Genomic DNA, 24,132 nt, shown 5'->3' on the forward strand with positions numbered 1-24,132 from the left:
CCAATAGAAAGACAGGGAAGGCATTACAACTTCCCCCTGCGACGTTCAAGCCCTATATCACCCCCCTGCAGTGAGTGGCTGGCGAGATCAGGTGTCACCCGAGTATAAAAATCGGCCCCTCCCGCGGCTCGCCACAGATTTGTTCTGACATAGAGGAGGGAAAGTGCTGTTGGTGCCGGAGCTGCTATAGGGAGAGTGTTAGGAGTATTGTAGGCTTCAAGAACCCCAACGGTCCTTCTTAGGGCCACATCTAACCGTGTGCAGTAGTGTGGAGGCTGCTTTTTGCAGTGTTGCACATTTTTTTTTTGTATATCGGCCGTGCAGAGCATTGCGCCCTGCAGTAATTATTCATACTCCAGGGCCAGAAGTTGTGGTTAGGCAGGGACAGAAGACATATATTGTGAGGCAGGGACAGAAGACATATATTGTGAGGCAGGGACAGAAGACATATATTTATTGAATATAGGCAGTGGGCCTTTGCCAAAACATTTGGGGAAAAAAATCTATTTGGGCTGCCTGTGACTGTCCTCAGTGTTCTGGGTCTGTGCTGGATGTAGTAGTCATCCTAATTCATACGCAGCCAGCTAAGTGTTACAGCAGGCTTGCGCAAAATTATTTCCTGGGTCTGTGTTGGCTGTTAAATCACCGCTGTATTCCAGTCCACAGTGCAACACTCTGCAGTTATTTGACATACTCCAGGGCCAGTAGCGGTGACGCAGAGAGAGAAGAGATATATTTATTGAATATAGGCAGTGGGCCTTTGCCAAAACATTTGGGGAAAAAAATCTATTTGGGCTGCCTGTGACTGTCCTCAGTGTTCTGGGTCTGTGCTGGGTGTAGTAGTCCTTCTAATTCATACATAGCCAGCTAAGTGTTACAGCAGGCTTGCGCAAAATTATTTCCTGGCGTTCCGTAAGCGAAGTCAGTCTCCAACCACAGGCCAATAAGCGGCACATTTAATTACAGCGTTCTGTTTTTGCACTACTGGTAATACACCATGCTGAGGGGTAGGGGTAAGCCTATAGGACATGGACGCGGGCGAGGACGCGGAGGCCCAAGTCAGGGTGTGGGCACAGGCCGAGCCAGTGCGGTGGCCAGGGGTAGAGGCAGGGCCAGACCGAATAATCCACCAACTGTTTCCCAAAGCGCCACCTCGCGCCATGCCACCCTGCAGAGGTCAAGTTGCTCTACGGTGTGGCAGTTTTTCACAGAGACGCCTGACGACCGACGAACAGTGGTGTGCAACCTTTGTCGCGCCAAGATCAGCTGGGGAGCCACCACCACCAGCATGCGCAGGCATATGATGGCCAAGCACCCCACAAGGTGGGACGAAGGCCGTTCACCGCCTCCTGTTTGCCCCACTGCCTCTCCCCCTGTGCCCCAACCTGCCACTGAGATGCAACCCCCCTCTGAGGACACAGGCACTACCGTCTCCTGGCCTGCACCCACACCCTCACCTCCGCTGTCTCGGCCCCATCCAGCAATGTCTCTCAGCGCAGCGTCCAGACGTCGCTAGCCCCACTGTTTGAGCGCAAGCGCAAGTACGCCGCCACGCACCCGCACGCTCAAGCGTTAAACGTGCATATTGCCAAATTGATCAGCCTGGAGATGCTGCCGTATAGGCTTGTGGAAACGGAGGCTTTCAAAAGCATGATGGCGGCGGCGGCCCCGCGCTACTCGGTTCCCAGTTGTCACTACTTTTCCCGATGTGCCGTCCCAGCCCTGCACGACCACGTCTCCCGCAACATTGTACGCGCCCTCACCAACGTGGTTACTGCCAAGGTCCACTTAACAACAGACATGTGGACAAGCACAGGCGGGCAGGGCCACTATATCTCCCTGACGGCACATTGGGTGAATTTAGTGGAGGCTGGGACAGAGTCAGAGCTTGGGAACGCTCACGTCCTACCCACCCCCCGAATTGCGTGCCCCAGCTCGGTGGTGGTATCTGCGGTGGTGTATGCTTCCTCCACTAAACCACCCTCCTCCTCCTCCTCCTACGCAACCTCTGTCTCGCAATCAAGATGTGTCAGCAGCAGCAGCACGTCGCCAGCAGTCGGTGTCGCGCGGCACGGCAGCACAGCAGTTGGCAAGCGTCAGCAGGCCATGCTGAAACTACTCAGCTTAGGAGAGAAGAGGCACACGGCCCACGAACTGCTGCAGGGTCTGACAGAGCAGACCGACCGCTGGCTTGCGCCGCTGAGCCTCCAACTGGGCATGGTCGTGTGTGACAACGGCCGTAATCTGGTGGAGGCTCTGCAGCTCGGCAGCCTCACGCACGTGCCATGCCTGGCCCATGTCTTTAATTTGGTGGTTCAGTGCTTTTTGAAAAGCTACCCCCACTTGTCATACCTGCTCGGAAAGGTGCGCCGGTCAGCGCACATTTCCGCAACTCCAAGACGGATGCTGCCACCCTGCGGACCCTGCAACATCGGTTTCATCTGCCAGTGCACCGATTGCTGTGCGACGTGCCCACACAGTGGAACTCTACGCTCCACATGTTGGCCAGGCTCTATGAGCAGCGTAGAGCTATTGCGGAATACCAACTCCAACATGGGTGGCGTAGTGGGAGTCAGCCTCCTCAATTATTTACAGAAGAGTGGGCCTGGTTGGCAGCCATCTGCCAGGTCCTTGGAAACTTTGAGGAGTCTACCCAGATGCTGAGCGGGGATGCTGCAATCATTAGCATCACCATTCCTCTGCTATGCCTCTTGAGAAGTTCCCTGCAAAGCATAAAGGCAGACGCTTTGCACTCGGAAGCGGAGGCGGGGGAAGACAGTATGTCGCTGGATAGTCAGAGCACCCACATGTCTATATCTCAGCGCGTTGAGGAGGAGGAGGAGGGGGTGAGCATGAGGAGGAGGGGGAAGAGACAGCTTGGCCCACTGCTGAGGGTACACATGCTGCTTGCCTGTCATCCTTTCAGCGTGTATGGCCAGAGGAGGAGGAGGAGCATGAGGAAGAGGGGGAAGAGACAGCTTGGCCCACTGCTGAGGGTACACATGCTGCTTTCCTGTCATCCTTTCAGCGTGTATGGCCAGAGGAGGAGGAGGAGGAGGAGGAGGAGGAGGAGGAGGATCCTGAAAGTGATCTTCCTAGTGAGGACAGCCATGTGTTGCGTACAGGTACCCTGGCACACATTGCTGACTTCATGTCAGGATGCCTTTCTCGTGACCCTCGCATTACACGCATTCTGGCCACTACGGATTACAGGGGGTACACACTGCTCGACCCACGGTATAAGGAGAACCTTTCTACTCTCATTCCCGAAGAGGAAAGGGCTTTGAGAATGATGCTATACCACAGGGCGCTGGTGGAAAACTGATGGTAAACTTCCCATCCGACAGCGCTAGTGGCCGAAGGCGCAGTTCCGAGGGCCAGGTAGCAGGGGAGGCACAGAGATCAGGCAGCATGTACAGCGCAGGCAGGGGACCATTATCCAAGGCCTTTGCCAGCTTTCTGGCTCCCCAGCAAGACTGTGTCACCGGTCCCCAGTCAAGGCTGAGTTGGCGGGAGCACTGTAAAAGGATGGTGAGGGAGTATGTAGCCGATCGCACGACCGTCCTCGGTGATGCCTCTGCCCCCTACAACTACTGGGTGTCGAAGCTGGACACGTGGCACGAACTCGCGCTGTATGCCCTGCAGGTGCTTGCTTGTCCTGCGGCTAGCGTCTTGTCAGAGAGTGTGTTTAGTGCTGCTGGGGGAATCATCACGGATAAGCGTACCCACCTGTCAACCGACAGTGCGACAGGCTAACACTCATCAGGATGAACAAAGCCTGGATTTCCTCAGACTTCTCTTCTTCACCAGCGGACAGCAGCGATACCTAAGCAATACATAGGCTGCACCCGCGGATGGAAGCATCGTTCTCTATCATCATCAAAAACGGGGACATTTTTGCTTCATCAATCTGTGTATAATATTCCTCCTCCTCCTCCTGCTCCTCCTCCTGAAACCTCACATAATCACGCCGAAAGGGCAATTTTTCTTAGGCCCACAAGGCTCAGTCATATAATTTTTGTAAACAATTTTTATACGTTTCAATGCTCATTAAAGCGTTGAAACTTTCACCTCAACCAATTTTTCTTTTAACTGGGCTGCCTCCAGGCCTAGTTACCAATTAAGCCAAATTAACCAAAGCGATTAATGAGTTTCACCTGCCCTCTTGGTTGGGCATGGGCAATTTTTCTGAGGTACATTAGTACTGTTGGTACACCAATTTTTGGGGGCCCTCGCCTACAGTGTAATCAAATTAATTTTTAGCCCACCTGCATTACAGCTGACGTTACATCAGCTGTGTTGGGCACTGCAATGGTATATATTTATGTACCGCCGGTGGCTTCCTGGCACCCACCCATGCTGTCGGTCCACAGGGAGTTGTAACTGCATGTGTCAACTTCTAAAGAACCCCAGTCTGACTGGGGCATGCAGTGTGGGCCGAAGCCCACCTGCATTAAGCACGACATTACCTCAGCTGTGATGGGCACTGCAATGGGATATATTTATGTACCGCCGGTGGGTTCCAGGGAGCCACCCATGCTGTGGGTGCACACGGAATTCCCATTGCGGAGTTGTACCTGCCTGTGACTATTTATAAAAAACCGCGGTCTGACTGGGGCATGCAGACACCTTGACAGAATGAATAGTGTGTGGCACATAGGTTCCCCATTGCTATGCCCACGTGTGCAGCTCCAGATGGAGGTGGCACAGGATTGGATTTCTCATTGCTTCTGTACAGCATTGTGGGCTATCGCCCTGCCCCTTTTAAAGAGGATCGCTGCCTAGCCGTGCCAACCCTCTGCAGTGTGTGCCTGCGGTTCCTCCTCATGGCGGACGCACTTATAAATAGACATGAGTGTGGCGTGGCATGAGGGCAGCTGAAGGCTGGGCAGGGACAGTTTGGTGTGCGCTGTGGACACTGGGTCGTGCGAAGGGGGGGGGGGGGTTGGTCAGCATGTAACCCAGGAGAAGTGGCAGCGGAGTGTCATGCAGGCAGTGATTGTGCTTTGTTGGAGGTAGTGTGGTGCTTAGCTAAGGTATGCATTGCTAATGAGGGCTTTTCAGAAGTAAAAGTTGTTGGGGGGGCCCTCTCTTGCCGCTATTGTGGCTTAATAGTGGGACCTGGGAACTTGAGATGCAGCCCAACATGTAGCCCCTCACCTGCCCTATCCGTTGCTGTGTCGTTCCCATCACTTTCTTGAATTGCCCAGATTTTCACAAATGAAAACCTTAGCGAGCATCGGCGATATACCAAAATGTTCGAGTCGCCCATTGACTTCAATGGGGTTCGTTACTCGAAACGAACCCTCGAGCATCGCGATAATTTCGTCCCGAGTAACGAGCTCCCGAGCATTTTGGTGCTCGCTCATCTCTACTCATAACATATTCGGTGAAGAGAACATCTTTACATGATTCTTACATACCTGAGGAGAAAAGATTACTCAGAAACGTCAGCGAAAACTTTGATTCTTCATCAACTTTCTGGGTTTTAGGATCCATTTTATAAAAAAAATCCAAATATTTCCTTGCATCGAAGCGATTGTCATAAACGTGGTTATTTGAGGTAGACACGACCTCCATGTTTTGTCACAAACCTGCTAAAAAAATGAATTTATTTTGTAGCTGTAAGGAGTGGCTGCACTTTTGCAATAGTTTTTATCAGCCTATTCTGTACATTTTTTGTACAAATCCCCTCTTCAACTAGGTGACAACAGGGATTAGAAATCCATCTTGAGGTAGCTACTGACACTGCATAACTGAAGAGGGCTCTCCAGTCTTCTCCAGAGCAGGTACAGCTATTCCCATGTATCAGTTTATTAATTGATGCTTTTTATACTCTTTTCCACTACAGCTTAGTTTTATAAAGTTCCTGTCTCCTGCCATCTGTCCCCAGTGCTTTGTATTAGTCTCCTGCTCCCTGTCGTGTGTTCCCATGCACTCTGTGAGAAGAAGCCGTTCTGTGCAGCTGACAGCTTTTCCCTTTCCTAGTATCAGTGCATAAAGTTGCAACATACAATATGTGATTGTTCTCAGCAAGAGAAACGACGTAATCTTGTAGATATGATACCTTTTAATGGCTAACAAAAATACATGATGTAATAATAGCGAGCTTCCGAACCAACGCAGGGTACTTCTTCAGGCTTAATGGATTGGATCTGAAGAGGCATGGATATTTATACACACTTATAACATACATACTTATGACAAGGCACAGATATGGATGTGATTAAAAGGAATTCTGCAACAGCAAACAAACTTTTTTTGTCTAGGCACTGATAGCAGAGTGAGAGTTTTATGGTCCCTAAATTACTGTTGGGGGAGGGAATGGTCGGGCAGGTTAGAAATGCTACAAGAGGTGCACAAACATTTTTAGCTAAACACTGATAAGGGAGTGAAAGTTTTATGGTCCCTAAATTACTGTTGGGGGGTGGGGAGGTTGTCAGGCTAGAAATGCTACAAGAGGTGCACAAACATTTTTAACTAAACACTGATAAGGGAGTGAAAGTTTATGGTCCCTGAATTACTGTTGATGGGGGTCTTATCTGTGCAATAAATATCTCACACTTCCCATTCACGCATAAATCCTGGGGAATAATTTAACCCAGTATTCAGGGTGTCAAAGGTTGTTATCAATTTATATTCCCAATGTACAATATACAATATTGTACACCCGAAGCAGTGACACCCTGACAGTGCATCCAGTCTGGTGAAGAATGGCTGCTGTGAGGGGGAGAACAAGTCTGGCGCACAGTATACTTCTCCTCACAAATGATAGGAAGTAGGAGACGAATACAAAGCATCGGGGACAGGTGACAGGAGGTTTATAAAAATAAGCTATAGTGTAAGGGGGATGTAAATTGATGAAATAAAAAGCAGCCATTAATAAAGTGTTGTATGGGAACAGCTATGCCCTCTTCAATTATGCAGTTACAGTAGCTAGCTAGAAACAGACCTCTCAGACATTTTTTCACCTAGTTGCATAGTTGAAGTGAAGTTTTGATCAAATGTACAGAATAAGCTAATAAAACCTATTGCAAAAATGCTTAGAATCGCCTATTCTGTACACTTTTTAAGTAAAAGAGTATGTCTTTTAATGTAAAAGCAGACATTTGAACACATTTGACTATTTGTTTAACACATATGCTAAAAAATACACATTCCTAAAATTACATAGGTTTCATATACGTTTTTTTCATCTATTTTATCATGTATGTTTAACATATGCGCTAAACATACATTAAAAACCTGTTGTGAACAACTCTTAAAGTTACATCAAGTGCTACTATAAATAATATATTGCTACATTTTATAATACAATATATAACTATATTATTTAATACTATATTATACAATGCTACTATATTATATTATAATATATTATATGTAATAAAGTTCACTTTGGCTACAAGTGTCATAACTTTTACACATAGTGCTGAATAAGTGATCAAATCTTTACCTTGCTTACCTCCTCAGCTTCTGATTTATTGCTTGTGAATGACCATAGCTAAATAAGTTTTACTTTGTAACCTGAAGCTTGTAAGAATCCTCCTTTCTAACTCTGGTGTAATAAAAAAACCTTACAACTTGCTTGTAGATTCAGTTAACGCCTTTAGTGCTGCACAGCCCATGCCAGAAAAACCTGCTTCATCATCATTACCATCAAAGGATTCTTTAAAATATATTTGTCTTTCTGAAAGTTTTGAAATGATGATCATTTGCATTCCAATGCCGAATAGTATATGCATCAGATTTCATGTATTCCTTTTGTCCATAGATACTTTTGATGGCCAAATTACATGAAGGAAAGATGTAATAATTGCCCAGGAGCTTTCTCAAAAAAGTTCTAGAAGCTCCCATGAGCAAAACATGAGTTACAAACTATTTAAACAAGGAGGTAAATTCTAGACTTGACTGTGGAGAGTCATTGGATAGAGTACATCTCAATTTTTCCAAATTGTTTGATACTTTGCTGCATAAAAGATTGGTATATTAACCCCTTCATGACATGGCCTATTTTGGCGTTGAGGACCAAGCAATTTTTTGGTATTTTTCCATCTCCATTTTTCAAAAGCCATAAGTTTTTTATTTTTCCGTGGACGCGGCTGTATGAGGGCTTGTTTTTTGCGTGGCGAACTGTAGTTTTTATCGATGCCAATTTTGGGTACATAGACTATATTGTAAATTTTTAATTTTTTTTTTTAATGATAGCAGAGAGAGAAAACGCATCAATTCTGCCATAGATTTTTTAATTTTTTTTTTACACCGTTAATCATGCAGCATAAATGAGACTTTCCATTTTTTCTGCAGACCGGTACGGTTACAACGATACCAAAATTCTAACATTTTTTTTAGGTTTTCCCACTTTTCTGCAGTAAAAACCCTTTTTTTTGGAAATCTTTTTTCTATTCTAAATTGCTGCATTCAAAGTCACGTAACTTTTTTATTTTTTAATGTACAGAGCTCTATGAGGGCTTGTTTTTTGCGAGACGAGCTGTAGATTTTATTGGCACCATTTTGGCGTACATACGACTTTTTTGATCACTTTTATTGCGTTTTTAGTGAGGCAAAATGCTAAAAATGAGCATTTTGCCTCAGTTTTTTAGCTTTTTTTTTAGCGGTTTTTTTCGGTGCACAGTCAAAAGCATGTGCAACTTATTGTACCCATCGTTACGGACGCGACAATACCAAATATGTGGGGTTTTATTTTTTTTTTACCTTTTTTTATGCTAATCTGAGAAAAAGCATAAAAAATGGTTTTTTTACTCTTTTTTTTTACATTTTTTTTAATTCATTTTTTAAATCTTTCTTTTTTTTACACTGTTTGTGTCCCTCTGAGGGACTTTAATCACTGCCCTGATGATCGCTGTCATAAGCCATGGCAGAGCTACTGCTCTCCCATGCCTTATCGCTCATACAGCGATCTCAGGCATAGGCAATACAGGACGCCAGTGTCTGGCATCCTGTTGCCATGGTGACAGGCCGGGCTCTCGCGATGACATCGCGAGTTCCGGCCGGAGACACAGAGGGAGCCGCGCTCCCGCTGTGAACTCTTCCCCTGCCGCGATCTACTTAGATCGCGGCAGAGAAGGGGTTAAAAGTGGCGGGCGCATCTCCGATGTCCCCCCGCTGCTGCAGCGAGACGCCGGCTGTGACTGACAGCCGGCTCCCGCTGCGGGATAGCGCTGGATCATATGTGATCCCGCGCTATCTCCAGGACGTAAGTTTACGCCCTGTTGCGGGAAGTACCCCGCTCCCAGGACGTAAACTTACGCCCTGCAGCGGGAATGGGTTAAAAGGAGAATGCTTGGTCTGGGTGAGAATGTGTGTAAGTGAGTAAGTAACTGGCTTAATGATAGAATGTAGAGGGTGGGTGTTAACGGTACATACTCTGATTGGGTCATCACTATTGGTGTACCACTGGGGTCAGTATTAGACAATATTCTTTTTAATATGTTTATTATTGACCTCGTAGAAAGATTGCACAGTAAAGTATCAATAATTGAAAATGATACAAGACTGTGTAATGTAGTTAGCATGAAAGAAGGCAGTATATAGGTATAAGTGGATGAAAACCTGACATGGAAAACGACTTGGGTATGTTAGTTAATTTTAAACCTAACTGGAACAACTAGAGCATCATTCTCTTCCTATTTTGGGCCAGCAGTTTCTTTCAATGTGGATAAGGTCTAACAAAAAGAAGCAGGACGCTCAGGATTGTACTCTAAGGCCCAGTGTCCATGGGCACATTTGAATTGCAGACTCTGCGCGGAGAACTGCAGTTCAAGCCACCCAGACAATTTCCACGCAGACAATCCAAAGTGCCAAAGTGGTGATTGGCTGTCTGGAGAACCCCACACCCAAACATCCCACACCTGTGAAAATGGGCCCCTGGAAACCCATAGTACTGCAGGCTCCAGAAGCACAACCTAACACTTTAAGCACAAGACCTTATGCACAAGATCATAGACCCACCTAGCCCCTGAACAAAATGAGGTAGTACACCAATGAAAAATTAGATATGTCCAGCCACATGACTATCAATATCCTATTATACACTATATCCCTCTCCCTTCCATTTCATTCCAAGAAAATGTAAATTATTTACTAAGTTGTAAAGTGTGTTACATTTCAATACATATTTGATAACACAAGTGCTTGATTGACTTTCATGTATCCTAGATATGATAAGTTTTATTTTTTGGAAACTTGTAAAATCAGTTTTTAATTTCATTTAAGGCTACACTGACACAGGCAAGAATCTCACGCAAGTTGTGGACATTGTGAGAAGCACAAAACTTGCATGACTATGAACTCTGTTCTTTTGAATGGACTTATTCACATGAGCAGGGAAAAAATTGCAGCAAACTTTATGTTTTCAATGCGACCTTTAAAAGCATCACATGGCACTCGCATGCTGTACGATCTGGTGATGTTTCCCAGTGAAATCAATGGGAAACACTTGTGACTCTTTGATCAAGCAAGAGCTGGAGGATCAAAATTTCACAGAAGCAATGTGAGGAGTTTTCTGCCCCAATATCACGCTCATCTGCAATGGGAGGAGGCGGGACAGGGAGGGGGGGCTAACCACCGGTCTACCCTGCCTCCTCCCATTGATGGCTATTGACAAGGGGTGGGATGTTGGTGGAGCTAAGTGTCTGCCCTCTTCCCGCCCCTTTTCCATAGCCATCAATAGGAGGAGGAGGGGCGGACTGGTGCTTAGCTCCGCCCCACCCCCTTCAATTGCACAGAATGAGCAGGGAGGAATGACAGGTGAGCCTGCGATGGGGAGGGAGGCGAAATGGGCGATGGCCTAGTGAGCTCGGCACATTTGCGCCAGCCTCACCAGGCCATATGAACGTGCGTACAAACATTTGATTTGTGCGCCTGTTCACCAGATTTTTCACTAACAACGTAGCGTATATCGTCCAGCTGTGAAAACGACCATCTGATATGTGGTGTGATCTGATGCATTGATTTCCAATGCATTAGATCATATGGGCGTTTTTCTGAGATTTAAAACCGCCCGGGCAAGCCAATATAATGCAGGGCGTTTTTATGTCGAGCCCAAAAGATAGTCCTGGAACTATCTTTTGGGCCGAGAATACGCTGGCCGCTGCATGGGCTCCTATGGGAGCCCATGGTAGTGGCCGTAGGTGGGAGGGAGTTAAGCAGTGTGGCTGCTAAACTCCCTCCCTCTGTTCTCCTCCTCCTGTGCAGGCTCACCTGTCGTTCCTCCCAGCTTGTTCTGTGCAATGGGAGGGGAAAGGGGGGCTAAGCACCGGTCTGCCCTTCCTCCTCCCATTGATGGGTTTGGACAAGGGGCGGGATGTTGCTGGAGCTAAGTGTCCGCCCTCTCTGTCCCTTTTCCATAGCCATCAATAGGAGGAGGCGGGGCGGACTGGTGCTTAGCTGCCCCTGTCACCTCCCATTGCACAAAACGAGCAGGGAGGAACGACAAGTGAGCCTGCGAAGGGGAGGGAGGGGAAATGGGCGATGGCCTGGTGAGCTCGGCGCAATTGCGCCGGCCTCACCAGGCCATATGAATGGGCACACAAACGTTTGATTTGTGTGCCCGTTCACCAGATTTTTCACTAACAACATAGCGTATAACGGCTGGCTGTGAAAACAGCCGGCCGATATGCGCTCGTGTGAAAGAAGCCTTATATTGCCTAAGTAATACTCCCATGTATTGACTACATCTTACTGCAAAAATAGCCTACATAATACTGCTATAAAGTGTCAAAATAGTATTTCCATATATAGTAACATAAATCTGCCATCCACTGCCTAAATAATATTCAGATTGAATAGTACTAGAGATGAGCGAGCACCAAAATGCTCGGGTGCTCGTTACTCGGGACGAACTTTTCGCGATGTTCGAGGGTTCGTTTCGAGTAACAAACCCCATTGAAGTCAATGGGCGACCCGAGCATTTTTGTATTTCGCCGATGCTCGCTAAGGTTTCCATGTGTGAAAATCTGGGCAATTCAAGAAAGTGATGGGAACGACACAGCAACGGATAGGGCAGGCGAGGGGCTACATGTTGGGCTGCATCTCAAGTTCACAGGTCCCACTATTAAGCCACAATAGCGGCAAGAGTGGGCCCCCCTCCCAAAAACCTTTACTTCTGAAAAGCTCTCATTAGCATGGCATACCTTAGCTAAGCACCACACTACCTTCAACAAAGCACAATCACTGACTGCATGACACTCCACTGCCACTTCTCCTGGGTTACATGCTGCCCAACCGCCCCCCCCTCCCCCCCACAGCGCACACCAAAGTGTCCCTGCGCAGCCTATAGCTGCCCTAATGCCACACCACCCTCATGTCTATTTAGAAGTGCGTCTGCCATGAGGAGGAACCGCAGGCACACACTGCAGAGGTTGGCACGGCTAGGCAGTGACCCTCTTTAAAAGGGGCGGGGCGATAGCCCACACTGCTGTACAGAAGCAATGAGAAATAGAATCCTGTGCCACCGCCATCAGGAGCTGCACACGTGGGCATAGCAATGGGGAACCTATGTGCCACACACTATTCATTCTGTCAAGGTGTCTCTGCATGCCCCAGTCAGACCGGGCTTTTTAATTCATAGACACAGGCAGGTACAACTCCCTATTGTGAAGTCCCTGTCGACCAACAGCATGGGTGGCTCCCTGGAACCCACCGGCGATACACAAAAATATCCCATTGCATTGCCCAACACAGCTGAGGTAGTAATGTCGTGCTTAATGCAGGTGGGCTTCAGCCCACACTGCATGCCCCAGTCAGACTGGGGTTCTTTACAAGTGGAAACAGATGCATTTATAATTCCCTGTGGACCCACAGCATGGGTGGGAGCAGGAAGCCACCGGCGGTACATAGAAATATCCCATTGCAGTGCCCAACACAGCTGAGGTAGTAATGTCATGCTTAATGCAGGTGGGCTTCGGCCCACACTGCATGCCCCAGTCTGACTGGGGTTCTTTACAAGTGGACAGATGTAGGTTAAACTCCGTGTGCACCTACAGCATGGGTGGCTCCCTGGAACCCACCGGCGATACACTAAAATATCCCATTGCATTGCCCAACACAGCTGAGGTAGTAATGTCGTGCTTAATGCAGGTGGGCTTCGCCCCACACTGCATGCCCCAGTCAGACTGGGGTTCTTTACAAGTGGAAACAGATGCATTTATAATTCCCTGTGGACCCACAGCATGGGTGGGTGCCAGGAAGCCACCGGCGGTACATAGAAATATCCCATTGCAGTGCCCAACACAGCTGAGGTAGTAATGTCGTGCTTAATGCAGGTGGGCTTCGGCTCACACTGCATGCCCCAGTCTGACTGGGGTTCTTTACAAGTGGACAGATGTAGGTTAAACTCCGTGTGCACCTACAGCATGGGTGGCTCCCTGGAACCCACCGGCGATACACTAAAATATCCCATTGCATTGCCCAACACAGCTGAGGTAGTAATGTCGTGCTTAATGCAGGTGGGCTTCGGCCCACACTGCATGCCCCAGTCAGACTGGGGTTCTTTACAAGTGGAAACAGATGCATTTATAATTCCCTGTGGACCCACAGCATGGGTGGGTGCCAGGAAGCCACCGGCGGTACATAAATATATCCCATTGCATTGCCCATCACAGCTGAGGTAATGTCATGTTTAATGCAAGTGGGCTTCGGCCCACACTGCATGCCCCAGTCAGACTGGGGCTCTTTAGAAGTGGACACATGTAGTTACAACTCCGTGTGGACCCACGGCATGGGTGGCTCCCTGGAACCCACCGGCGGTACATAAATATATCCCATTGCAGTGCCCAACACAGCTGATGTAACGTCAGCTGTAATGCAGGTGGGCAAAAAATTAATTGGATTACACTGTAGGCGAGGGCCCACAAAAATTGGTGTACCAACAGTACTAATGTACCTCAGAAAAATTGCCCATGCCCAACCAAGAGGGCAGGTGAAACCTATTAATCGCTTTGGTTAATGTGGCTTAAGTGGTAACTAGGCCTGGAGGCAGCCCAGTTTAACGAAAAATTGGTTCAAGTTAAACTTTCAACGCTTTTAAGAGCATTGAAACGTATAAAAATTGTTTAGAAAAATTATAGTTTTAGAAAAAAGTGAGCCTTGTGGCCCTAAGAAAAATTTCCCGTTCGGCGTGATTACGTGAGGTTTCAGGAGGAGGAGCAGGAGGAGGAGGAGGAGGAATATTATACACAGATTGATGAAGCAGAAATGTCCCCGTTTTGGATGGTGAGAGAGAACGATGCTTCCATCCGCGGGTGCAGCCTACGTATTGCTTAGGTATCGCTGCTGTCCGCTGGTGCAGAAGAGAAGTCTGGGGAAATCCAGGCTTTGTTCATCTTGACGAGTGTAAGCCTGTCGGCACTGTCGGTTGACAGGTGGGTACGCTTATGCGTGATGATTCCCCCAGCCACACTAAACACACTCTCTGACAAGACGCTAGCCGCAGGACAAGCAAGCACCTCCAGGGCATACAGCGCGAGTTCAGGCCACGTGTCCAGCTTCGACACCCAGTAGTTGTAGCGGGCAGAGGCGTCACGGAGGATGGTCGTGCGATCGGCTACGTACTCCCTCACCATCCTTTTACAGTGCTCCCGCCGACTCAGCCGTGACTGGGGAGCGGTGACACAGTCTTGCTGGGGAGCCATAAAGCTGGCAAAGGCCTTGGAGAATGTTCCCCTGCCTGCGCTGTACATGCTGCTCGATCTCTGCGCCTCCCCTGCTACCTGGCCCTCGGAACTGCGCCTTCTGCCACTAGCGCTGTCGGATGGGAAGTTTACCATCAGTTTGTCCACCAGCGCCCTGTGGTATAGCATCATTCTCGAACCCCTTTCCTCTTCGGGAATGAGAGTGCAAAGGCTCTCCTTATACCGTGGGTCAAGCAGTGTGTACAACCAGTAATCCGTAGTGGCCAGAATGCGTGTAACGCGAGGGTCACGAGAGAGCCATCCTAACATGAAGTCAGCCATGTGTGCCAGGGTACCTGTACGCAACACATGGCTGTCCTCACTAGGAAGATCACTTTCAGGATCCTCCTCCTCCTCCTCCTCCTCTGGCCATACACGCTGAAATGATGACAGGCAAGCAGCATGGGTACCGTCAGCAGTGGGCCAAGCTGTCTCTTCCCCCTCCTCCTCATCCTCCTCATGCTCCTCCTCCTCCTCCTGAACGCGCTGAGATATAGACAGGAGGGTGCTCTGACTATCCAGCGGCATACTGTCTTCCCCCGGCTCTGTTTCCGAGCGCAAAGCGTCTGCCTTTATGCTTTGCAGGGAACTTCTCAAGATGCATAGCAGAGGAATGGTGACGCTAATGATTGCAGCATCGCCGCTCACCACCTGGGTAGACTCCTCAAATTTTCCAAGGACCTGGCAGATGGCTGCCAACCAGGGCCACTCTTCTGTAAATAATTGAGGAGGCTGACTCACACTGCGCCGCGCAAGTTGGAGTTGGTATTCCACTATAGCTCTACGCTGCTCATAGAGTCTGGCCAACATGTGGAGCGTAGAGTTCCACTGTGTGGGCACGTCGCACAGCAGTCGGTGCACTGGCAGATTAAACCGATGTTGCAGTGTCCGCAGGTTGGCAGCGTCCGTGTGGGATTTGCGGAAATGTGCGCAGAGCTGGCGCACCTTTCCGAGCAGGTATGACAAGTGGGGGTAGCTTTTCAGAAAGCGCTGAACCACCAAATTAAACACATGGGCCAGGCATGGCACGTGCGTGAGGCTGCCGAGCTGCAGAGCCGCCACCAGGTTACGGCCGTTGTCACACACGACCATGCCCGGTTGGAGGCTCAGCGACGCAAGCCAGCGGTCGGTCTGCTCTGTCAGACCCTGCAGCAGTTCGTGGGCCATGTGCCTCTTCTCTCCTAAGCTGAGTAGTTTCAGCACGGCCTGCTGACGCTTGCCCACCGCTGTGCTGCCACGCCGCGTTACACCGACTGCTGGCGACGTGCTGCTGACACATCTTGATTGCGAGACAGAGGAGGAGGAGGAGGAGGAGGAGGGTGCTTTAGTGGAGGAAGCATACACCTCCGCAGATACCACCACCGAGCTGGGGCCCGCAATTCTGGGGGTGGGTAGGACGTGAGCGGTCCCAGGCTCTGACTCTGTCCCAGCCTCCACTAAATTCACCCAATGTGCCGTCAGGGAGATATAGTGGCCCTGCCCGCCTGTGCTTGTCCACGTGTCTGTTGTTAAGTGGACCTTGGCATTAACCGCGTTGGTGAGGGCGCGTACAATGTTGCGGGAGACGTGGTCGTGCAGGCCTGGGACGGCACATCGGGAAAAGTAGTGGCGACTGGGAACCGAGTAGCGCGGGGCCGCCGCCGCCATCATGCTTTTGAAAGCCTCCGTTTCCACAAGCCTATACGGCAGCATCTCTAGGCTGATCAATTTTGCAATGTGCACGTTTAACGCTTGAGCGTGCGGGTGCGTGGCGTCGTACTTGCGCTTGCGCTCAAACTGTGGCGCTAGCGACGTCTGAACGCTACGCTGAGAGACATTGCTGGATGGGGCCGAGGACAGCGGAGGTGAGGGTGTGGGTGCAGGCCAGGAGACGGTAGTGCCTGTGTCCTCAGAGGGGGGTTGGATCTCAGTGGCAGGTTGGGGCACAGGGGGAGAGGCAGTGGTGCAAACCGGAGGCGGTGAACGGGCATCGTCCCACCTTGTGGGGTACTTGGCCATCATATGCCTGCGCATGCTGTTGGTGGTGCCTCCCCAGCTGATCTCGGCGCGACAAAGGTTGCACACCACTGTTCGTCGGTCGTCAGGCGTCTCTGTGAAAAACTGCCACACCGTAGAGCACCTTGACCTGTGCAAGGTGGCATGGTGCGAGGGGGCGCTTTGGGAAACAGTTGGTGGATTATTCGGTCTGGCCTGCCTCTACCCCTGGCCACCGCACTGGCTCGGCCTGTGCCCACACCCTGACTTGGGCCTCCGCGTCCTCGCCCGCCTCCACGTCCTATAGGCCTACCCCTACCCCTCAGCATGGTGTATTACCAGTGATTTGATTTCCCAGGCAGGAAAGAAAGTGGCGCAAGCCTGCAGCCAAAATACAATTTTTTCCCTTGTTTTTCAAAGGACAAGCCACACTGCGTGTATTCAATGAATACTACTAAGTTTAATAACTGTGTTGCGGCCCTGCAAAAGTGTCACAGAACTTTACTGTTGCAGAGTTATTAACTGTGGCAGAGCAGGTATTTCCCAGGCAGGAAAGAAATTGGCGCAAGGCTGCACTCAACCGTAGCTGGTTGCGTCTGATTTTTTTACGTTCTCCACGCAGCACACACGTACCCAGAGCCCTGACGGCTGTCAGAGGCAGGGCAAATATACTTTTTTCCCTTTTGTTTAAAAGGATAGGCCCACTGCGTCTATTCACTGAATAATAATTTTAATAACTGTGTTGCGGCCCTGCAAAACTGTCACAGAACTTTACTGTTGCAGAGTTACTAACTGTGGCAGAGCAGGTATTTCCCAGGCAGGAAAGAAATTGGCGCAAGGCTGCACTCAACCGTAGCTGGTTGCGTCTGATTTTTTTACGTTCTCCACGCAGCACACACGTACCCAGAGCCCTGACGGCTGTCAGAGGCAGGGCAAATATACTTTTTTCCCTTTTGTTTAAAAGGATAGGCCCACTGCGTCTATTCACTGAATAATAATTTTAATAACTGTGTTGCAGCCCTGCAAAACTGTCACAGAACTTTACTGTTGCAGAGTTACTAACTGTGGCAGAGCAGGTATTTCCCAGGCAGGAAAGAAATTGGCGCAAGGCTGCACTCAACCGTAGCTGGTTGCGTCTGATTTTTTTACGTTCTCCACGCAGCACACACGTACCCAGAGCCCTGACGGCTGTCAGAGGCAGGGCAAATATACTTTTTTCCCTTTTGTTTAAAAGGATAGGCCCACTGCGTCTATTCACTGAATAATAATTTTAATAACTGTGTTGCGGCCCTGCAAAACTGTCACAGAACTTTACTGTTGCAGAGTTACTAACTGTGGCAGAGCAGGTATTTCCCAGGCAGGAAAGAAATTGGCGCAAGGCTGCACTCAACCGTAGCTGGTTGCGTCTGATTTTTTTACGTTCTCCACGCAGCACACACGTACCCAGAGCCCTGACGGCTGTCAGAGGCAGGGCAAATATACTTTTTTCCCTTTTGTTTAAAAGGATAGGCCCACTGTGCCTATTCAATGACTGATAACTGTGTTGTGGCCCTGCCTACACAATTCTGTGCCTGTAGTATCAATGCAGGGTGCAATGCTCTGCACCGCCGATTTTGAGAAAAAAAAAAAAGGAACACAGCTAACAGCAGCCAGCACAGTACTGCAGACGGTTAAATGTGGCCCTAGAAAGGACCGTTGAGGTTCTTGAAGGCTACACTCACTCCTAACACTCTCCCTGCCTAAGCACCACTTCTGTCCCTAATGCCGGGTGCAATGCTCTGCACTGCCGATTTTGAGAAAAAAAAAAATTATCCACTGCTAACAGCAGCCTGCACACACGTAGATGTGGCCCTAAGAAGGACCGTTGGGGTTCTTGAAGCCTACACTAACTCCTAACGCTCTCCCCACAGCAGCTCCAGCACGATACCACTGTCCCTCAGCTAACTCACAAGGCATGTGTGGCGAGCCGCGGGAGGGGCCGATTTTTATACTCGGGTGACATCTGATCTTCCCAGCCACTCACAGCAGGGGGGTGGTATAGGGCTTGAACGTCACAGGGGGAAGTTGTAATGCCTTCCCTGTCTTTCAATTGGCCAGAAAAGCGCGCTAACGTCTCAGAGAGGAAACTGAAAGTAACCGGAACACCGCGTGGTACTCGTTACGAGTAACGAGCATCCCGAACACCCTAATATTCGCACGAATATCAAGCTCGGACGAGTACGTTCGCTCATCTCTAAATAGTACCTTATAAAACAGCCCACATAATACTGCCATATAGGTCTCATATAATACTGCATTTCATTTATAAGATCCCTAATAATAAAGTTTCTTTGACAATCCACCTCACTGATCTTCCATTCTCATATATTTAGGGAAAGCTTCACTCTTAGGGCTTAGTCACACGGGCGCATCGGCGGGAAGAAGATGGCCATACTTCAAGACGGACATCTCTCTGCAGCGACTTCATTGCCAGTCATGTGTTCTTTCTTCAGCGCTGCGGGGAGTCGTCCATCTTGAGGTACGGCCGTCTTCTTCTTGCAGTAAGGGTTCAGTCACACGGGCGCATCGGCGCCCGTGTACGGGTGCCGATGCGCCCGTGTGACTAAGCCCTTAGGCTACATATACACACAGGAGAATCTTACATGAGTTTTGTGTGTTGTGAGACGCACAAAAGTTGCACAAATATTACTTCTATGCTGCGAGAAGTAAAATAGCAGCATGTCCTATCTTTGAGTGTTCCCTCAGAATGCCTCAGCCATTGTTTTCAATGGGACCTTAAAAGACATGGCATGGCACTCACATACCGTGCGATGTGCATGCGAGGCGATGTGTTGTTTCCCATTGAAATCAATGGAAAGCAATTGCGATGCTTTGACGTGAAGCACGTCTGAGGATCGCAATTTCACAATTTTGAATTAAAAACGCCTTGTACCAATATGAAAAATGCATGTTGGCAAGCGCCATATCGGGCTGAGTTTCTTGCCCTGATATCGTGCTCTCTAGTGTGAATCAAGCCTAAGGTGTATAGCTGGGTGTCTTTTGTGCTTTTGTGATTTTTGTGCAATGCAATTTTAACATTAGAAAATCCCATTGAAAAAAAATGCAGCGATATTGCAGCGTTAAGAAAAATGCTAGTGTGTAAAAGCCCTTAGGCCACTTTCACACAGGCTACAAAATTGCACGATTTTTTCCGGCGATGATTTTTCACTTTATAGCATTTGCAAATGTTTTTAAAATGTTGGATGACCCCTTTTAATGAAATTCAAAAAAAGTTGACCTTACATTGACTTGAAGCACCAATGCAAAATCTGTAACAGTGCCCCCATCCACGATGTGCCATATATAATACTAGTGTCTTACATGACAAATAAGCCTTTGGCTCCTACCTACCTCTGCACCCTCTATAGCTTCTCCCCTGATCAAGACATCTGTACATTTCAATATAAGATAAATGAATAGTAAATTGATTGCTAATATAAATTTACAACATTATTAATATTACTGACTACAAAAAACTGGTTAAACTAGTTACTTATCCATACTGAATTATTCATTCTGCATTGTGACACAGATGTTTTGTCTGTAAACACGTTCTCTCTTGTCCAGGGTCATTGTAAAAACATTGGAATGCATGGGAGCCTGATATAAAATGTGTTTATTAGAAATGTTTTTCTTATTCCTTATTTTCCTTCTGAGGGACCACACAACGTCTTACTTTCTCTCACCCTATATATCTCATGAGCTACTGTATACTGTACACTTATTATCTATAGGTATGCTCAGATATTTCTGCATTATGGAGAACTAGTTAGATGCCCTCAATAACAAAGAGTAAAGATAAAAATTTAAAAAAAATTGTGCAGTTCACTCGAGAGATTAGATAAAGTCTTATGATTATGTTTAAGTACTATTCTTGGACTTTTTATCCAATTGTACCAAGTCTCTTATAACTGATATGTAACTAATAGAGATGAGCGAACACCAAAATGTTCGGGTGTTAGTTATTCGAAACGAACTTCCCGTGATGCTCGAGGGTTCGTTTCGAATAACGAACCCCATTGAAGTCAATGGGCGACCAGAACATTTTTGTATTTCGCCGATGCTCGCTAAGGTTTTCATGTGTGAAAATCTGGGCAATTCAAGAAAGTGATGGGAACGACACAGCAACGGATAGGGCAGGCGAGGGGCTACATGTTGGGCTGCATCTCAAGTTCACAGGTCCCACTATTAAGCCACAATAGCGGCAAGAGTGGGCCCCCCCCCTCCCAACAACTTTTACTTCTGAAAAGCCATCATTAGCATGGCATACCTTTGCTAAGCACCACACTACCTCCAACAAAGCACAATCACCGCCTGCATGACACTCCACTGCCACTTCTACTGGGTTACATGCTGCCCAACCGCCCCCCCTCCCCCCCACAGCGCACACCAAAGTGTCCCTGCGCAGCCTTCAGCTGCCCTCATGCCACACCACCCTCATGTCTATTTAGAAGTGCGTCTGCCATGACGAGGGACCGCAGGCACACACTGCACAGGGTTGGCACGGCTAGGCAGCGACCCTCTTTAAAAGGGGCGGGGCGATAGCCGACAATGCTGTACAGAAGCAATGAGAAATAGAATCCTGTGCCACCGCCATCAGGAGCTGCACACGTGGGCATAGCAATGGGGAACCTATGTGCCACACACTATTCATTCTGTCAAGGTGTCTGCATGCCCCAGTTAGACCGGGCTTTTTAATTCATAGACACAGGCAGGTACAACTCCCTATTGTGAAGTCCCTGTCGACCGACAGCATGGGTGGCTCCCTGGAACCCACCGGCGGTACACAAAAATATCCCATTGCATTGCCCAACACAGCTGAGGTAGTAATGTCGTGCGTAATACAGGTGGGCTTCGGCCCACACTGCATGCCCCAGTCTGACTGGGGTTCTTTAGAAGTGGACACATGTAGGTTAAACTCCCTGTGGACCCACAGCATGGGTGGGTGCCAGGAAGCCACCGGCGGTACATAGAAATATCCCATTGCATTGCCCAACACAGCTGAGGTAGTAATGTCGTGCGTAATACAGGTGGGTTTCGGCCCACACTGCATGCCCCAGTCAGACTGGGGTTCTTTACAAGTGGACACATGTAGGTTACACTCCGTGTGCACCTACAGCATGGGTGGCTCCCTGGAACCCACCGGCGGTACACAAAAATATCCCATTGCATTGCCCAACACAGCTGAGGTAGTAATGTCGTGCGTAATACAGGTGAGCTTCGGCCCACACTGCATGCCCCAGTCTGACTGGGGTTCTTTAGAAGTGGACACATGTAGGTTAAACTCCCTGTGGACCCACAGCATGGGTGGGTGCCAGGAAGCCACCGGCGGTACATAGAAATATCCCATTGCATTGCCCAACACAGCTGAGGTAGTAATGTCGTGCGTAATACAGGTGGGCTTCGGCCCACACTGCATGCCCCAGTCTGACTGGGGTTCTTTAGAAGTGGACACATGTAGGTTAAACTCCCTGTGGACCCACAGCATGGGTGGGTGCCAGGAAGCCACCGGCGGTACATAGAAATATCCCATTGCATTGCCCAACACAGCTGAGGTAGTAATGTCGTGCGTAATACAGGTGGGCTTCGGCCCACACTGCATGCCCCAGTCTGACTGGGGTTCTTTAGAAGTGGACACAGATGCATTTACAACTCCCTGTGGACCGACAGCATGGGTGGGTGCCAGGAAGCCACCGGCGGTACATAGAAATATCCCATTGCATTGCCCAACACAGCTGAGGTAGTAATGTCGTGCTTAATGCAGGTGGGCTAAAAATTTATTTGATTACACTGTAGGCGAGGGCCCACAAAAATTGCTGTATCAACAGTACTAATGTACATCCCAAAAATTGGCCATGGCCAGCCAAGAGGGCAGGTGAAACCCATTAATCGCTTTGGTTAATGTGGCTTAAGTGGTAACTAGGCCTGGAGGCAGCCCAGTGTAACGAAAAATTGGTTCAAGTTACAGTTCCAACGCTTTTAAGCGCATTGAAACTTTTAAAAATTGTTTAGAAAAATTATTTGAGTGAGCCTTGTGGCCCTAAGAAAAATTGCCCGTTCAGCGTGATTACGTGAGGTTTCAGGAGGAGTAGCAGGAGGAGGAGGAGGAATATTAGACACAGATTGATGAAGCAGAAATGTCCCCGTTTTGGATGGTGAGAGAGAACGTAGCTTCCATCCGCGGGTGCAGCCTACGTATTGCTTACGTATCGCTGCTGTCCGCTGGTGGAGAAGAGAAGTCTGGCGAAATCCAGCCTTTGTTCATCTTGATGAGTGTTAGCCTGTCGGCACTGTCGGTTGACAGGCGGGTACGCTTATCTGTGATGATTCCCCCAGCCGCACTAAACACCCTCTCCGACAAGACGCTAGCCGCAGGACAAGCAAGCACCTCCAGGGCATACAGCGCTAGTTCAGGCCATGTGTCCAGCTTCGACACCCAGTAGTTGTAGGTGGCAGAGGCGTCACGGAGGACGGTCGTGCGATCGGCTACGTACTCCCTCACCATCCTTTTACAGTGCTCCCGCCGACTCAGCCTTGACTGGGGAGCGGTGACACAGTCTTGGTGGGGAGCCATAAAGTTGTCCAGGCCCTTAAAGACTGTTGCACTGCCTGGGATGTACATGCTGCTCGATCTCCGCACCTCCCTTGCTACCTGGCCCTCGGAACTGCGCCTTCTGCCACTAGCGCTGTCGGCTGGGAATTTTACCATCAGCTTGTCTGCAAGGGTCCTGTGGTATAGCAACACTCTCGAACCCCTTTCCTCTTCGGGAATGAGAGTGGGCAGGTTCTCCTTATAGCGTGGGTCGAGCAGTGTGTACACCCAGTATTCCGTTGTGGCCAGAATGCGTGCAACGCGAGGGTCACGAGAAAGGCATCCTAACATGAAGTCAGCCATGTGTGCCAGGGTACCAGTACGCAACACATGGCTGTCTTCACTAGGAAGATCACTTTCAGGATCCTCCTCCTCCTCCTCCTCAGGCCATACACGCTGAAAGGATGACAGGCAATCAGCCGGTGTACCGTCAGCAGCGGGCCAAGCTGTCTCTTCCCCCTCCTCCTCATCCTCCTCATGCTCCTCCTTCTCCTCCTGAACGCGCTGAGACAGGAGGGTGCCCTGACTATCCAGCGGCAAACTGTCTTCCCCCGCCCCCGTTTCCGAGCGCAAAGCAGCTGCCTTTATGCTTTGCAGGGAATTTCTCAAGATGCATAGCAGAGGAATGGTGACGCTAATGATTGTAGCATCGCCGCTCACCACCTGGGTAGACTGCTCAAAATTACCAAGGACATGGCAGATGTCTGCCAACCAGGCCCACTCTTCTGAAAGCAATTGAGGAGGCTGACTCCCACTGCGCCGCCCATGTTGGAGTTGGTATTCGACTATAGCTCTACGCTGTTCATAGAGCCTGGCCAACATGTGGAGCGTAGA

The 24,132-nt window shown here is 49.0% G+C and overlaps 1 protein-coding gene across 5 annotated transcripts in view; it reads right to left on the reverse strand.

Moving 5' to 3' along the window:
• LOC136632205 (nicotinamide N-methyltransferase-like) overlaps window positions 1-7,556 on the reverse strand; it is a 43,851-nt gene extending 36,295 nt beyond the window's left edge. For 2 of the 5 annotated variants that reach the window (XM_066606929.1, XM_066606925.1), the window contains exons 1-2: window positions 7,457-7,548; window positions 5,424-5,597 (exon numbers count right to left, since the gene is read on the reverse strand). In XM_066606929.1, the coding sequence (XP_066463026.1) occupies window positions 5,424-5,580 (157 nt within the window). In that variant the 5' untranslated portion in view covers window positions 5,581-5,597; window positions 7,457-7,548. Of the gene's footprint in view, window positions 1-5,423; window positions 5,598-7,456 lie in introns of all 5 variants that reach the window. The other 3 variants (XM_066606928.1, XM_066606926.1, XM_066606927.1) reach the window with 3 other exon arrangements.
• Window positions 7,557-24,132: the final 16,576 nt, after the last annotated feature.

This window comes from Eleutherodactylus coqui, chromosome 6 (assembly GCF_035609145.1).
Source record: "Eleutherodactylus coqui strain aEleCoq1 chromosome 6, aEleCoq1.hap1, whole genome shotgun sequence".
Classification (NCBI taxonomy): Eukaryota; Metazoa; Chordata; class Amphibia; order Anura; family Eleutherodactylidae; genus Eleutherodactylus; species Eleutherodactylus coqui.